This window comes from Eretmochelys imbricata, chromosome 5 (genome assembly GCF_965152235.1).
Source record: "Eretmochelys imbricata isolate rEreImb1 chromosome 5, rEreImb1.hap1, whole genome shotgun sequence".
In the NCBI taxonomy this organism is placed as follows: domain Eukaryota; kingdom Metazoa; phylum Chordata; order Testudines; family Cheloniidae; genus Eretmochelys; species Eretmochelys imbricata.
The window spans coordinates 62,160,187-62,177,802 of NC_135576.1; the positions used below are offsets into that span (position 1 = coordinate 62,160,187).

At 41.4% G+C, this 17,616-nt stretch overlaps 1 protein-coding gene across 1 annotated transcript in view; it reads left to right on the forward strand.

Annotated features, from left to right (window-relative positions):
* LOC144265059 (endoplasmic reticulum aminopeptidase 2-like) overlaps window positions 1-15,171 on the forward strand; it is a 42,618-nt gene extending 27,447 nt beyond the window's left edge. The window contains exons 14-20 of the mRNA XM_077817228.1: window positions 1,838-2,021; window positions 5,092-5,248; window positions 6,174-6,358; window positions 9,062-9,223; window positions 10,195-10,335; window positions 11,220-11,301; window positions 12,490-15,171. Coding sequence (XP_077673354.1) covers window positions 1,838-2,021; window positions 5,092-5,248; window positions 6,174-6,358; window positions 9,062-9,223; window positions 10,195-10,335; window positions 11,220-11,301; window positions 12,490-12,633 — 1,055 coding nt within the window. The 3' untranslated portion in view covers window positions 12,634-15,171. The remainder of the gene's footprint in view (window positions 1-1,837; window positions 2,022-5,091; window positions 5,249-6,173; window positions 6,359-9,061; window positions 9,224-10,194; window positions 10,336-11,219; window positions 11,302-12,489) is intronic.
* The last annotated feature ends 2,445 nt before the right edge of the window (window positions 15,172-17,616 follow it).

Genomic DNA, 17,616 nt, shown 5'->3' on the forward strand with positions numbered 1-17,616 from the left:
AAATGATTACAGGTAGGGACAAATAAAAAAAGATTGAGAGAGCATTTAGGGCTTGGGAGAGGTCCTGTACTGGCAATGGAAATTCTTCCACACAGCCTCTGGCCAGCTACTGTGCAAGGTACCCTGACTTGGAGGGATTATGTTACCTTAGTTTGTTCCCAAGTCTATTCAGTCACTGGTCTTTTTGCTGAGAAATGGACAGAGAACACCAGCCAGTTTCACATAAGCCATCAAATAGCTTCAAAATGGCAACAACTGTTGATCTAGCAGCCTAAACAGGATTTGATCCAGCAATGTAGAAAGAGGAAAAAGGACCTGTCTCCCATTACCAATCCCATAAATCCCACTGAGTTCTCAACCTGTTGAAATATTCTCAATCTAAACTCTTTGTCTACATAGTGTGCTAGTCCATACTGAAGGGGTAAACATTTTAATGCACACTAGAGAGGTGCACTAAAAGTTCCCTAATGTTTGAAAATGAACTATACTAATGTGTACTAGGTTACCAGCAGGACAGTGGGGTGGGAGGAGGTATTGTTTCATATTCTCTGTGTATATATAAAGTCTGCTGCAGTTTCCACGGTATGCATCTGATGAAGTGAGCTGTAGCTCACGAAAGCTCATGCTCAAATAAATTGGTTAGTCTCTAAGGTGCCACAAGTACTCCTTTTCTTTTTGCGAATACAGACTAACACGGCTGTTACTCTGAAACCTACTAGGGAACTGTTAGTGCAAGCCAACAGGCCCACTCAGGCCAGCTGATGTGTGACAGGCCAGTGTATACAAGAGTTTACACCCCTCTGATGTGGACTAATGCACTGTGTAGACCAGGGGCGGGCAAACGTTTTGGCCTGAGGGCCACATCAGGTTTCCAAAATTGTATGGAGGGCGGTTAGGAGAGGCTGTGCTTCCCCAAACAGCCACGGGTGGCACGGCCGCCGACCCCATCCCAACCCCCCTGCTTCTTGCCCCCTAATGCCCCCCCAGGACTCCTGCCCCATCCACTATTCCCTGACCGCCCCTGGGCCCCCCGCCCCTGACTGCCCCCTGCCGCCCCATCCAACCCCTCCTCTCATTTCTGACTGCCCCCCCAGGCCCCTGCCCCATCCAACCACCCCTTCTCCTTGTCCCTGATTGCCCCTGGAACCTCTGCCCCTGACTGCCCCCTGCAGCCCCTTCCAACCCCCCCTCTCCTTCCTGACTGCCCCCTGGGGACCCCTGCCCCCATTCAACCCCCCTGCCCTCTGACACCCCGACCGCTATCCACACCCCCACACCCTGACCACCCCCTTGAACTTCCCTGCCCTCTGTCCAACCCCCCCTCACCGCGCTGCCTGGAGCACCAGTGGCTGGCGTCGCTACAGCCGTGCCGCCCAGCTGGAGCCAGCCACGCCACCATGCAGCACAGAGCACCGGGTCAGGCTGGGCTCTGCAGCTGCGCTCCCCGGGAGCTCGCAGCCCCGCTGCCCAGAGCATTGCGCCGGCGGCACAGTGAGCTGCGGCTGCAGGGGAGGGGAAGAGCGGGGGAGAGGCTGGCGGTGAGCCTCCCAGGCCAGCAGCTCAGCAGCCGGGCAGGAGAGTCCCGCGGGCCGAATGTGGCCCACGGGCTGTAGTTTGCCCACGTCTGGTGTAGACAATCCCAAAAATAAAACCTCTCTGGTATGAGGACTACAGGCTAGCAAATAACTTTCTAATTCCATTTTCAGGTGTCTTCTCTGTAAATCTTACAGTTCCCCAGGTGAAGCCACTGACAGTTGTAATACTTGCCTGTGCTTTCATTTTAATTTTTCATATGCAGTAAAAAAAATAAATTTCCATGTGAATCTCTCCCATTCAGTCACACTAGAACTGGAGGGAGAGGTCGCCTGGGTGAAATTCAATGTGGACATGAATGGCTATTATATTGTGCACTATGAAGGGAATGGCTGGGACAACATCATTAAGCTGTTGGATCAGAACCACACTCTTTTCAGCCACAAGGACCGAGTGAACTTGATCCACAATGGATTTCAACTGGTCAGGTAACACACCTTTCCTATTTTAATCTGATGAAAAAAATACCAAATTTTAACAGGGAAGAAGCAAAGATCTGTGTGCCAAAACGAAAGATTAAACTGCACCCACTACGGTGCACACATTTACTGCTGTGTCATGTGCAAATTGGATGATTGCATATTCAGACATTTACACAGGTGTCTAATTAACAATTTGCACCAGTATGAACATGCCCTTGGCAGTAGTTTCATGCCCAGTCACAGGGTCACTTTTTTGTTAGCATGAGGGCAAGCTCCTGTTGAAAACTGGACCATCAGAGTAAGAGCCAGCCACGTTCAAATTTAATTTTTAGTACCACTCTCTGTGACGTGGCTCCAAAAGCCAAAGACACAGAACTCATTTCCTGAACATAGTGCTGACGCTCCTACAGGCTGAAAGGAGGATTGCCTTGAGCAGCACAATATTTAGTTACAGTTAATAGTGACAGGTTTCAGAGTAACAGCTGTGTTACTCTGTTTTTGCAAAAAGAAAAGGAGTACTTGTGGCACCTTAGAGACTAACCAATTTATTTGAGCATAAGCTTTCGTGAGCTACAGCTCACTTCATCGGATGCATACATCAGATGCACAGTATGCATCCGATGAAGTGAGCTGTAGCTCACGAAAGCTTATGCTCAAATAAATTGGTTAGTCTCTAAGGTGCCACAAGTACTCCTTTTCTTCTTAGTTAATAGTGAGAGAGACTGTGCAAGGGCAGAGGAGTAAACATTTCCCAGCTTTCCTAGGTCAAGCATAACCCTGAAGTGATGCTCCATGAACAAAACAGCCCCCCTCATAGGTGTGTAGAGTCCAGATACAGAGAGACTGAGGAAAAACTGTTTGGCTTTCACTTCATCACCTTTCTCTTAATTTCACTGAAGGCAATTACCAGCATGTGGTTATGGTTTGGGCTCATTGCTCTTTCCCATAAAGACAGGCCACCTCTTTCTTTTTAATTTTCTTCGAAGACTTCGCTTGGGAAAGATCAAATAATGCATTCCTTCTGGAAACTATATTTTGGACAGCAGGTTTCTGTCTTTGAAAACTAATTTAAAGAAAGGCTAGCTGTCAATTTCGTGCACTATTTTAATTGCACATGCTTGCTTGAATCATTTCCAAGGAGGAGGGCCAATAAGGAGGTTTGAGAGAGCTGGGTAAGGCATCCCCCACTCCCCAAGTTTGGACACAGCCCACAGAACTCACGGATTATTGTGGTGTTGTGCCACTGGGGCAGCAGGGTTAGAGTGATGGCTAAATGGTGTGAGTGTCTCTACTCAGCCTGTGGGGTAGCACTTGTTATGTCCACGGAGAAGGGTCACTTCCATAGATTTCCTGTGTGCCTTTGGGCAGGTCACTTACTCTACCCTTTTCCTCATCTGCATAATGGGGATTGGCACAGTGTTTTATGACGATGAAATCTGTTCATGACCAGGAGGTGCTCAGATAGTAGGGTGATGAGGCCCATATATGTTCCTAGATACAAGATAACGGTCACATGAAATACTGTAATGCTTTTGCTGCTTCTTGCTCCAATAACTTCTTTCAAAAGTGCAGGACTCTGTCGCCTTGTAGACGAGAAAAGAAAATATAATTAATAAAAAGTCTGAAGTAAAGATAGTATCTAATATGTATAGAACTAAGAACACTGTTCTAAAATAAGCATTAATTCTTGAAACACATAGCTAGAGATAGGATATGCATCACCTGAAGTCACAGTAGAGAAGTGATCCTTTTCTTTCTGCCGTTTAAATGGGCAAAGCAGAGTTTGTAGAACTTCATGAAAATGGCATCTTTTCTTGGCAAAGTGCATGAAGACAGTGCAGAATTATACTTGGAGCGGAGTCACAGGAGCTCAGATAATCCCCTTGTCGGGCATAATTATTTGTCAGTTCTTTCTAAGGCTGTACCATTAACTCAGTCTTCTTTGGTGCATTGTGGAAGAAAGACTGACACACTTGGTTGCAGAGGTTATGTTTAGTCATTAATTCTGATATTTTGGCAGAAGCCATGAACATCAGTGAATCTAACAGTCACTCAGTTGTACTCCACTCACTACAGCTACAGTCTTCAGAAGTCATGCTCAAACCCTACTATGGTGTCTTCTCCCCAGTGCTGCTTTGGCTGAGTTCTTTGTAACTGTTTGCTCTCTCTTGTTCTTTAGGGTACCTCCTGGCAGGTAATTTAAAGATGATTAGACAAGACTGTTCACCCTCTAGAATGCTAGGTAGAGTAATGGGACCACAGCATGTGAAGAGAGAGTGCAAGGCTTTGACAGGGGAAAGAGGCAACCCATGATGATGGATGGGTGGTTCTTCTTGACTCCATGGAGGATCCCTAGGATAACTTTGGTTGTTCTGTGGAGAATTTTAAGGAATTGTGAATACTGTGTAAAGGGGTATCTGCAAGACATATGTAGAGCTCACCAATGATTTGACCTCCTATTGTGGTTTATCTGAACCAAATAACTGAAGATGACATTTCATGCTCTCTCTTGAGTAGCCCACATAGATTCTACATCAAAAGACAGGATGTATGGCACAAAGCAAATGACAGAGCACTGAAAACTAGGTCAGGCAGTCATACCTGCTATCCATGAGACCAGTTTAATAAAAATGTCCATTTCTGTATTGTCTTTTACTTAAAGCACTTCAGACAGTCATCCATTAATCCTCAGAACACCCTGCGAGACAGGCAAGTTTTATTGTTATGTTTGTAGACCTCCAAAAATAAGAGAAAAATGACTCTGGTCCCAAAAGTCTTACAATAATTATCCTCATGTTGAAGATGCAAAATCTCACACACAAACTTGGATTAAGTGATTTGCCTAAGGTCACATAGTGCTTCATCCAGTGTCGATTGAAGTCAAAGACTTCCATTGACTTCAGTGGGTAGTGGATCGGGTCCTTAGTCAGCAGCAGGATTGGGAATATGGCTCAGCACACCTGGTTTACAACCCTTAGTTCTTTTGACAGGGCAAAGTGAGACAGAGACCAAGTGCTGAGAAGTACAAAACTATGAACTGTGCACCTTTTGAGCTTGCATATATTCTTTTCTTCAGTGCAGGAAGGTTATCGCTGGACACAGCCCTTGATCTGATGCGATATCTCCGACATGAATCCAGTAACGTAGTACTTCTGCAAGGCCTGGGCTACTTGGAAATGTTCTACCACATGATGGAGAGAAGAAATATTTCTGATGTCACAGAAAACCTTAAGGTCCATTTTTAATTTGAAAAAATATTTGTCATTAAATTTTATTTGTAAGGAATTGGGACACATGGAACGAGCGCTCAGTTAGTATTCAGAAAGTGTCCTCCTCTCCTCTCTTGAGAGAGAGAAAGAGAAGGAAAATATCTGCAAATTCCTGAAGGATTCTATTTATAAACTAGCCAAGCTCTAAACACCACATTCCACGAAAGCCTATGCTCTAATAAATTTGTTAGTCTCTAAGGTGCCACAAGTACTTCTGTTCTTATTCCACTCTCTTGTCGTTCTGCACATTATCAACTCATGCACTAATGGCCCATGGCGGTCGTTTCTGCGGCTCCATTGCGAGCTGATCTTACTCATGTTGTCGAAGTTACCCCATGAATCTGCTGCCACCGAGTGAGTAGCGTGGCGTCAGGGCTTGCATTCCAGTGGCACTAGGGTGCCTGGCTAATAAGAGCAGGAAAGCTCTCATTGCTTTCCTCCCCCTTCTTTTGTCCCTGCCTATGTTAAGTCAATACAGGCTGTAAGATCCTTGGGACCAATACATAAATAATTTCTCTGTCCTTTGTGTGGGAGAGAGACACAGCATTCCTATTCACTCTGCATAAAGACCCGTAATCATGTGTAAAAACCTGATTGTTGCCACTTATGTTGTGTTAAGCAGAACTGCACTTATCAGATGTTTTTTTAATGTGATCACAGCTAGCTCAGCTGCAGATGCCCTGTGGACATGCTTTGTTAAAAGAACTCTCAGCCCAAAACAGTGTTTGGGAGTAGATACCATAGCAGATTTGAGTATGAATTCTGAATACTGTAGCTCTAATGAGTGGAGTACAACTGGGTAACTGTTGAAAAGTAGGTTTATATACGGTTACACAGCACTACATAGATTGTGGCACGAGGGCCTAATTGTGATCTGTTCTCTCTGCAGCGGTACATCCTGCAGCATTTTAAGCCAGTGATTGACAAGCAGACATGGAGTGATGAGGGCTCAGTCTCTGACAGAATGCTTCGTTCTGCTCTCCTCAAGCTTGCGTGTGAGCTACAATATCCTCCCTGTGTCCAGAAGGCAAATGAGCTTTTCAGCAAGTGGATGGGATCTGGTGGGACGTTAAAGTAAATGGCTTACCTGCTTTCTAACATTCCTTTTCACTTAGGTATCCTGTACTGGGGTTTAGTTTGCTTTTCTAGCTAAGGTTTTACAGGAAAGTTGGAATAGGAAACTTTTTGTAATCTGGAATGGGAAAAACGCACTGAATAACCTTTTCCTCTAGTATGTGTGTGTGACTTACAGTATAGTATCAACAAATAGGTTAGATAGTATTAATTACTTTTCAGCTGCTTGCTCCTTTCTACTGACTTCGCTCACTGAGCTTTCTCTCCTGCTTTTTCAGTTCAGTCTGGGCCTCTGGATTATTCATTTGTCCTGACTTGAAAGAGCCACATATCCATATAGCTAAAAGAAAATCAAAGTTTAGGCCTTGGCTGTGACTCTTCAGTTCAGTCATGCACTGGTGGAGGGGCAGAGGTGCACAACCACATTTAGTAACTCTAAGAGGCACTGTGTCTGAGGCACAATGCTTGCTGGAGCTCCAGGGAGGGGGTCCATTGCAGCACCCTTTATAAGAGTGCACTGTACAAAGTCTAGCCTTCCTAGTTCCTTTGTACACAGCAGAGGGCCTGTTGGGCCATGACCCCAACCTCTTCTTATCCATTTTGGAGAACAAAGCTCTGGCAGTGGCACTAGTCTCATGCATTCAGAAGTTTGAATGAGTGCAAGGTCTACCATTGTTCCCAACTCGGGCATGGATGTGCAAGTGGGAAGCTCATCATGCATCCTTCCTATCCCCTCTTGCACCTGGGGCTGAATATAATCCTTTTCTTACCATGTTTGACTTTACTGCACTAGGGTGGGACAAAAAAATTCCACAGGCATGGTACCATGGTAAATGTAACTACTAAATCTAACTAGCCAGGTACTATACAGTCCCCCAACACCACAGTAGATGAGCACCATACACTATAAGAAGTTGTAAAAGTGGATGTTTTGATTCATAAGGATGCCCACTGTTGCTTCACTGCTGGATATTAAAAATGGATAAGCCATAGGGGACATATTTGACTGGAGTAACCTAAAGAGTTGATACAAAATATACTCATCTACCACCAATAGTCCTGTGTTCCTGTCTTAATCCAGTTAAAGGTATTATTTAGTGCTTGTCTTTCTTTCATTTCCTACTCAGTTAAACACAGAAATAACACACTTTTACAGTTGTGGTTTATTCTGCTGATGGATATGCTAGAAATACCATAAATACATGCCTTACATGAAATTTACCAGCTCAGGCAGAAAATTACTTCCACACCCCTGCTCTACACAATGATGATTGGTGATCATGAAAACACTATTAATATTTTATTTGCCCATCCAAAGAAGTAACTTTCCTTGGGTTGGTGGGCAAACAGATTTTTGCAAGGTTATTGGGAGGGTGGATGGATAAATTGATAGCTTGTTTAACATTTAATTATATTGTGTGCTTTGGAATAGTTTGTTTTGCCCCAGCTGCTCCATGTGTACTGTAATGACGTCTCAAAACACCAGAGTTTCGGTGAACAGGCAGTAATGGGATTTATTTTCTCCTTGGTCTCTCATTTAGTTCTCAATTTAGAACCTCAATTAGTTCTCAGACTGGTCCACTTTCCAGTCTCCCCTGTGCCTTATTTTGTAATTATATCCATTTTTTTTTTATTTTTTTACTTCTGGTGCTTGTGCATGATATACAGTAACAAGAAACAAAATGTTTTCATTGACCTTTTCCATACCCCGACTCTACAACTCATTGCCTTTTAATAGTACAAGTACACTGTAGCATTTCTAGACCTTGTTGAATGATGCAAGTCTCCTAATCTGTTTATAGGTCAGTTCACTGCTCTGCCATCCATCCAAAGGACGTACTGTTCTTCCCTAGAGTGTGGTCTAGTGTACTAAACACAGGCCTGGGAGCCAAAAAGTTCTATTCCATGTACTAATTACAGCCACTCAAAGTCACACAGTGAGTGAATGTCACAGTTGGCTCACCATAATCTTCCCCAAGAAGGAGAGACTAGGGACAGGGTAGCTGGTGAAATCATCAGTCACCTGACCAGTGACTCCTTGAGTATTGAATAGACTTCCAGACAAGAGGATTTCTTATTCATCTGATCACTTGTCTTATCCTACTTGAACTCATATCATCAGTGTCCAAAATTACTAGAATCCTTCCAGGCTAGCTATTTCCTGGTAATACATAGATTCATAGAAAAGGTGAAAAGTGCATTTCTGCTTTCTGGAGTGTTATTCTAGGTGGAAATATGTCTTGACTAAAGATGTGTGAAATATTCACAATATACTATAAAATGCTCCAAATTCTAAGCATTTTCTAATTTTTTTAATAAATTCTAAACTGGCCCATTTTCATGAAAAAACTTTTCATGCTTTCAGAAAAAAACTGGCCCAAATTGTTTTAAGATGGTAACATGAATATCTTTGATTTTGCATGTTTTTGCAACCAAATAATTTTCTTGTGAAATTTCAGGACATGAAAATGGGCAGGAAAAAAAAATTACAGAAAATGCTGCACAGCCCTAAAATTGACCATTACCATGTCCTTCAGTGCAGCTTTATGGGAGAGCATTGGGAAAGATAAATTGTAAACACACTTGGTGTATGACTCTTGGAATGTTGTATATCTGTGTAGACAGAAAGGATAAAGAGCTACCCAGGGCTACAAAAGTCATTTGACCCTCCTTCTCTTTCCCCTTCTTTGTTTGATGCCACAGCCTTCCAGCAGATGTTCTGAAGACCGTCTACTCAGTTGGAGCACAGACAATAGCAGGGTGGAATTATCTACTGAAGCAGTATAGTCTCTCAGTGTCAGGTGCAGAAAAGAACAAAATCCTCTATGCTTTAACAACCAGCAGGCACTGTGAAAAACTGACAAAGTAAGAATAGTCTTTGCTCAATTATTAAATACAAAACAATACCAAGTTCCTTCACTAACACGCTATGGAATCGTGAGAATCTCAACAGTAGTGGGAAACGGATTGAAAATGTGGAACTGGATTTTTTTTATTTACTTCATCACTTTCCTAAATAATTATTGATGAGATGATACCCTAAGGGATCTTGGCCTGATGTTGATGACACATGAAAGGCCATTAGAAAGAAGCTCTTGAGATACTATGTATACAGTACATGCAACAAAGAAATTTGAATCCTTTGAGGTGTAGTTCTGTTCTGAAAAGTGACCATGTAAGAATTGTTCTCACTTAAGAGATGTGTTTCCTGTTTGTATTCAGTCAGGTCTGAGTACATTAGTGACTAAAACAAGTCTTTGTTAGCATTCCAGAGCCAATACTGCTCCAGGAGAGTGAGCTCGATTCTATTCTGGCTTGCATATCATCAACAAAATTACAAAATGCAGAATCTTTAGTGTGGATGAATAGCCAAAAAGACTCCACCAGGATTTTCAGATAACACTCTGGGTTTACAGGGTTGGCAAGTCAAATAAATCATTTTACTTTGTAAATTGAGAAGATTTGAGCTGGAAGTTACTGAGCAACCAATAGTCCTCTTACAAAATAGAAGAACCTCATTTTACGTGATGATTATGGGCCTTACCGTGTTAGGTTTTATGCAGAAGCCCCTATCAAAATCAATTACTTACAAGCCAATGGTATAGTTATTCCAATAATGTGAAAAAGTTATAGTAGCACCACTTAGTTAACTGGCAAATTAATATTTAAAGCACTGAACTGTCACCCTGCACATTATTTTCCATACTCCTATTTTATATTTAGTCCCCATGTTTGAATATCAAAAGGAAATGTGCATTAAGTAGTGGTCTAGCAGTACCTCCTAGAAGCTGAGTAGAAACAAGCTGAAGCTGTCTGATCTGTTTTAATTTGTACAGGTTAATTGAGCTGGGCATGGAAGGTGAGGTTATCAAGACTCAGGATCTAGCAGCTCTTCTTCATGCTATTGCCAGAAATCCAGAGGGACAGGGGCTTGCTTGGAATTTTGTCAGAAAAAACTGGAACGGACTTCTTAAAAAGTTGGTATTTGCTTATCTACTTTAGCCACCATTGGTGGCAAATCCTGACAAGTAAGAGTGTAAAGAGGGATAATTTATTCCACTAGAGAAGACACCTATCTTATTTTTTATATATGATACATTTATGGAAGTTGTCCCTAAAAGCACTAGCTCCTACACCTTGATCTAAAGAAGTAACCCTGAAGGTTCTGGGGACAATTTAATGAGCACAGTAGTGGTTGTCTTTCTTCATTAGAGAGAAAGCATGTGCCCTGCACTTCAAGCTGTGGTACAGGACCCATGCTTGCACAGGGCTGCTAGAAACTGACTAGAAACAAGCTGAAACTGACTAGTCTATTTTTATAGTCCCTCTGGAAGAAATGGAGAGAAGTTCAAACAACATAAATACTGAAAAGCAAATTAGATAGTAGAAAACACTTTCAGTTTGATAGTCTACAGTGGCTATAAATCCATATGGCTAAGGATATATGTTTATAAAATATTTTTAATTTGATTGTGTAACTTCATAAGAACAAAGGTGCTGCCATACTGGGTCAGATCAGGTCCATCTTGCCCAGTGTCCTGTCTCTGACAGTGGCCCGTACTAGAGCTTCATGAAGAACATACATAACAAGGCAGTTACGGAGTCACCCACGCCTGTCTTCACTCCTGCCTTCTGGTAGTCAGAGGTTTAAGGTTGCTCTGAGCATGGGGTTGCGTCCCTGATCATTTTGACTAATAGCCATCGATGGACCTATCCTCCATGAACATGTCCAGTTCTTTACCTAAAAAATATTCACATACGAGAAAGAGACTAGTAAAGAAATTCTGTACTGGTACAAGGTGCAGTTCAGATATCAGTATATTGTTTATATTACTGTATAGTTTTTCTTTCTTGTTTACAGGTTTGAATTAGCCTCTTTTTCTATAAGAACTATTATTGTTGGCTCTACATCTCACTTTTCCTCCAAAGACAAGCTAGAAGAGGTTTGTGACTTTCTATTAATACTTATTGGTAATATATAGTCTCATATTTCTTAAGCTAACAAATAAAAATGCAAAAAGAAAAGGAGTACCTGTGTCACCTTAGAGACTAACCAATTTATTTGAGCATAAGCTTTCGTGAGCTACAGTTCATCGGATGCATCATCCGATGAAGTGAACTGTAGCTCACGAAAGCTTATGCTCAAATAAATTGGTTAGTCTCTAAGGTGACACAAGTCCTCCTTTTCTTTTTGCGAATACAGACTAACACGGCTGTTACTCTGAAATAAAAATGCGTAACTGTCCAGAACAGCCCTCATGAGAAAGTGCTCTTTCAGTGTTACAGTGATGAAAAGGAAAGTTAAGTTAAAGTTGAAAATCCATTTAACAGCTTGAAAAAGTTAGCAGTCATTCCAAAGTAACTTATTGAAGAGAGTTGCATATATTATGTGTGTTACATTTTAGTGTCCAGAAAAAGTATTTGATCTCTTTGTTGTATTACACATATTTCTTTTCTGTGCATATGGGAAGAGATTTATTCTTTGGCTATTCATGTAATTGCCAGTACTGTAGTCTATATATTTTGGTTTCATGTGGGGAAAAAACATGTTCAGTTCATTGCATAACCACATATCTGATTAAGGAGCTGACACTTGAGGTTGCTGCACAGGCATGTGGGAGGGCATTGTATGCTCCTTGCTACAAAGACTATCTTAAAAAACAGCAGCAACAACAATAAATGGATGAAGGTTGGGGGAAGGATATAACATCCAATCCATGGCCTCAATTCTACAGGAAGACCCATCTGAGTTCCTGTGCCCAAGCAAAGCCCTGCCAAAGTCAGTGGGGCTCTGTGTGCTTGAAGGAAGGGTATCAAGTGGTCAGGGTGGCGAATGGCCCACATATTTCAGTTAATTTTTAATAGACATATATATTTGTTTTATTTTTAGTATTAACAATTAATTTTTATTCTTTGGAGGGTACTTGGCCTAAGGTGTGAGAGGATTTGTGGGAGAGCATAGTGCATGTCACCTGAGTTTTGAGGGAGCCACCATCAGGATGAGTAATTCCAGCTATTGGGCCTATGTTTTCCTAGCAGGTGTTTAAATGCAGCGACCTTTCTCCGAAAAATAACCCGACCTTTCTCCGAAAAATAACTCCCAAGGCATTAATGACTATCCTGTCTCCTAGGTGAAACATTTCTTTAAGTCTCTGGAGGACCAAGGATCACAGCTAAAAATCACTGAAGTTGTGCTGGAAACCATAACAAAAAATATTAGATGGCTGAAAAGAAATCTCAACAGTCTAAGGAACTGGCTGCTAAATAATCTTTAAACCACACTCCAAAGCAGAGAGGATTTCAGTTTGATTAACTGTTCCCTTTTACTCCCCACTGTGGTGATGCACGTTTGAATGTAGGAGTCGGAATGCATATTTGGGGAGTTTTCCATCCATCGCACAATATAGCTATGTTGACAACCTCAAATATGTCCGGAAAGCTTTTCTCTGATCCGGAACAGGCTAAGTAAAGAGGATCTATTGTGAAGCCTGTGAACTGTTTCAATAATTTGTCACAATGTAATACTGTAAATACCTGTCTGATTATAGGTACATGGGTACAAAGATAGAGTACATAATTTTTCCATGCCTTTTTGTCTTGCTGTTTATTGGAATTATTATTTTGTTTTTTTATGGTTTCTGGCCACAGGAGACATGAATAACCCGCTTACTAGTAGTTTCTCTCTTGTTAGGTTTAGAATCAGAAAGGGTGAGGAATTTAGAACAAACAAGACACTTTCTCCAGACAGAGAGGCAGCATAGTCTAGTGGTTAATATGCTTGACCAGGAATTCAGAGACTGGAGTTCTATTAGTGAGTCTACTAATGACCTGCTGCAAGACTTGGGACTAGTTGCATCATGTCCCTGCCCCAATCTCATGTCTCTCTTGTCTATTTAGATTGTGAACTCTTCCAGGCAGGACTGTCTTCCCTTTATGTCTGTGCAGTGCCTAGCACAATGGGACCCTCATCTCAGTTGGGGCCTGTAGGTGCTACTGCTATAATTAATATTAATAGATTATCTCCTGGGGAAAACAGTGTAGTTCTTCTTCTACATGTGTTATCAATTCAGCTCATCCCTAGGATGAGGGGGCAATTTTCTCCCTAGCTTCTTTGCTTGTATTTTCTTTTTCTGTACATCCTGAATAGCCGAGATGAACTGTGCTAAAGGTGTGGTTTTTTTCTCTTTCCATTTTTCTTATAGCCTGTTAGCAAACAATATAAAAGCACCAAAAGCAAACCTTGGAGTTCAAGAATAAGTAGTGTGGCACTTCAGACAAGTAGTGTAGTACTTTAGAAAGTTTCTGACTAATACATTGCTTTAAAAGTATTTTACTAACAAAAGATCCTTTTCCTAAGAGGCTGGAATTTAAGGTGAAGTGTACTTGTGGCAATTTATTTATAAGATTGCAACAAATGAATGCATTGTTTAAAAGATTTTAATTGTGAATGAACTCAATTTCACTGTTGTAAAAGCATAATCTGTTGCCGCTGTTGTTAGATATCTTTGTCATACACAAAGAAATACCATGGCTGTACAGCCAGATTTTCAGAAGTGACCACTAATATTATGTACCTCAATTTGTGTACCCAACTTGAGACCTTATGTACCTGGTTTTCACAAGGTGCCTAAGGCTCCAGAGCTCACAATGAAGTCAGCTTTGGGGGCAGGGAATGCCTGTATGTATATATAATACCCATAATAATGGGGCCCTGATCCCGATTGGGGTCTCTTGGCTGTTTTACGGTTAATAAGCATTGTTAATCCCCCACAGCAGCATTTGAGCCTTGGGCTGTTACTTCTTTTCCTAAAACAGGTTGTGTTTGCCACATTCTATATACACTAACAGTAATACTTGTCCTTCCATTTGAGAATCTGAAAGAGTTGCAAATTCTAATGAATTAAACTTCACAACACCCCTGGGATGTGGGGCAGGGAAGCATGGAATAACATCAACTAGCTTCTCCCACCCAGTGAAATGCACTCTTTGCTTGTGGGAAGCTGTCACCAGCCAGTCTCATTTTGGTCATTGTCAGTTTGTCTAGTGAAATAGTATATTATAGTAATAGTTACTGACAGTGGCCCATCACCACTGAATTAATGTTTGTCTATTGCTTTATTCATTTCACACCACACAGCCTTTCCATGTTATATCATCCTACAGGTCCAATTTGTAGAATGACATATGTTGGAGAAGATATGAGGATCTCAGGTTCAAAACAAGACAGAGTTCCCTGACAGCATTACATTTGCCTAGTCTTAGTCTTGTTGCATCATCTCCTTCATGTCTGATACTAGGCAGGATATATAGGCTTATGTCATGTTTCATCAGTCATCTAATTTACATCATTACTGGCCTTTCTAGACATAGTAAATGGAGCCTGCATATATTCTGGAATGGGTTACTTAGGGAGGTGGTGGAATCTCCATCCTTAGAGGTTTTTAAGGTCAGGCTTGACAAAGCCTTGGATGGGATCATTTAGTTGGGATGGTCCTGCTTTGAGCAGGGGATTGGACTAGATGACCTCCTGAGGTCCCTTCTAACCCTGATATTCTATGATTCTGTAGTTTAAATTTACTATCCTAAATGTGACATCCACAAAAAGATGAATTGGCTTTCAGAAGGTGCTAGGCATGTCTTTTACACACAGAATCACCAATCAGCCAATAAGAGTTTGTTCTGATGATACTGTATTTCTGCCCTGTGTTTCACTGATTGACTGTTGATACCCTGTTTCCTGAAGTTGATACCCTGTTTCCTGAAAAGGAGAGTGATGAGGGAGGAGACCTGGAATAAAGCCAAATTCCAATGCTTTCAGCTTGCCTGTGGTTTTTTCTTAATTTGCCTTAGACTCTCAAAATCTATTACTCCTGACACACCATTATTGGCTAACAGAAAAAAATCTTTCCTCCTGGCATACTTAACAAAATCTGGAAACTGTTGATGCTCATATGTGCAGCAACTGGAAGGAGAGCAGATGAGTAGAGCTGTTTGAAATAATCTCATTGATTCTCAAACCCACTTACACTTAGCCTCATGTGTACGTTTGAGGTGCTTACAAACCTTAGCCTGTACTCACAAAAGTTCACCCCGTTCCCTTGAGTGCCCCCTCATCTTTCTCCTAAACTGCTGCTTTTCTGGCTAGGAATCACACAATGGGGTTTATGGAACCTCTCTCCTAGCATGGGGATGCTAAAGATTATGAAGCTTCTCTCAGTAATTTGCAGCAGAACTAGTTGGTGGAATGACTGCTCCTACTCCAGCTGAGTGGGTGGGCTGCTACATACTAATGCCACCCACGATTGTATGCTATCATTTAGTAGTCATTTGAGTCTATTATTAAATTGTGAGCCTGTTGGAGCATATACTTTGTCTTTATGTTTGCCTGTGAAGCCTTAACTTCACCAAGATCTTGATATAAAATAATGATCAATATCACCATAAATCCATGTTTGTTGATATTAATCAATAGTGAATGTAAAATAGAGATCCTGTTTATTAACTTTTTATATGAAAGGTTATACACAAACTGTAATATGTTCTTCCATTTAGAGATGCACTTTTTTCCAGTGGTAATAACACAGGAAAAGGGTCTGATGAACTAAACAATTCATGCATTGGCCCTTGCTATCATGAACAATAAAGCTGTCAAAGTATTATCAGCGAAAAACAATTACTAAAAATTAAACCTCAGTGCTTCCATTTTTAAAAACAAGTTATCATCTACCATATCACTTGTCTTAATCCTTGTGCTATTGTGTAGAATAAAACAACTCAAGAGAGAGAAAGCATCAGCTTTACCTTCCCCAGGTCCTAATGATACTCTGAGTTGCACTATGGTATTTCAGCCACTGCATGAGACAACCATCTGATCATTCATTGGGTAACATGATGAGTGCAAATGGAGAAAGATGGTGAGGTTCCAGGAGGAACCTAATGCGGTGTGTCACCAGGGGGCTCAAGCTTGCAAGCAGGACCAAGCTGCTACCAAACACTGGACTCTCAGCATATAATTCTGGTCTCTATTCATGCTCTGTAAAATATCTCTTTCCTGCAACTTTGCCTATGTGCTGCATCACTTCTTACTAATGCCACATGCTGCACTAGTTAAGGCTAAACAATTCCTTTTTGTTCTTTATAGGCACACAAAGCTATTTATTCTGTTTCAGGTACCTCTGTCCCCCCATTACTGTAGTGTCTGACACCTCACAACACCCCTGTGAGGTAAGGAAGTACTATTATTGTCCTGAGACATAAAGTGGCTAAGTGACTTGCCCAAGGTTATGCAGGAAGCCTGTGACAGAGCAGGTACTTGAACCTGAGTCTCCCAGGGCCTAAGCTAGTGAAAAACCATTAGGCCATTTTTCCTGGGTAAACCAGCTTCAACAATTTTAAGAACAATTCATAATGTTTCTATGGCATCTTCTAGCCTCCCAAAGTACATCCTAATTAAAATGAATATAGTATCCAAAACCACAATTAAATAGCACTCTTCTTAAAGTACATGCACATAAATCATAAAAAATGATAGTACTGGTGAAATACAATCCAGTACCAATATAAAAGAGTGGAGGGGACACACTGCTAGATTGGTTCGATTAGTTTAAAATTCTTCCTATTTGTATTTCCCCCATAAACCATAGCTGGGTTAGGACAGCCGGGACATGCTTAAGCTAAGAAGCAATGGTAATGTTAGTCAGGTGATTTCAGCTTCCTTCAAGAACTATGCCTTTGGCTCCTTCCTACAAGATGGTTCTGAGCAGCAAACATTCCTGATGCTCCCGCTGCATCTTAGCACCTCTCACAGTGATAAGTCCTATAAGATTGAGGCACACAGTGTTACAAGAACTTTTCATAAATGCTGGGAATGGTGAAATAGGTCTCAAGCAGACAGAGAGAAGGAAAGAATAGATGTTGTTTGAGAAAACAGAAGTCTAGAATGTCAACACAGAGCATCCAGAGTTGATCAGTTTTATAAGTCTGTTTTTCTTTTCTTCTCTTATTCAAAGATTACAAAGCCAGAAAGGACCACTCTGTTTATCCAGTCCAACCTCCTGCACAGCACAAGCGACCGAACTTCCCCAAAATAATCCCTGGGGCATATTTCTTAGAAAAAATCCAATCTTTTTTAAAAATTGCTAGTGATTGAGAATCTACCATGTCCCTTGGTCAATTTTTCCCATGGTTAATTACTCCCATCAAAAATTCACACCTTATTTCAAGACTGAATTTGTCTAGCTTTAACTTCCAGTCATTGG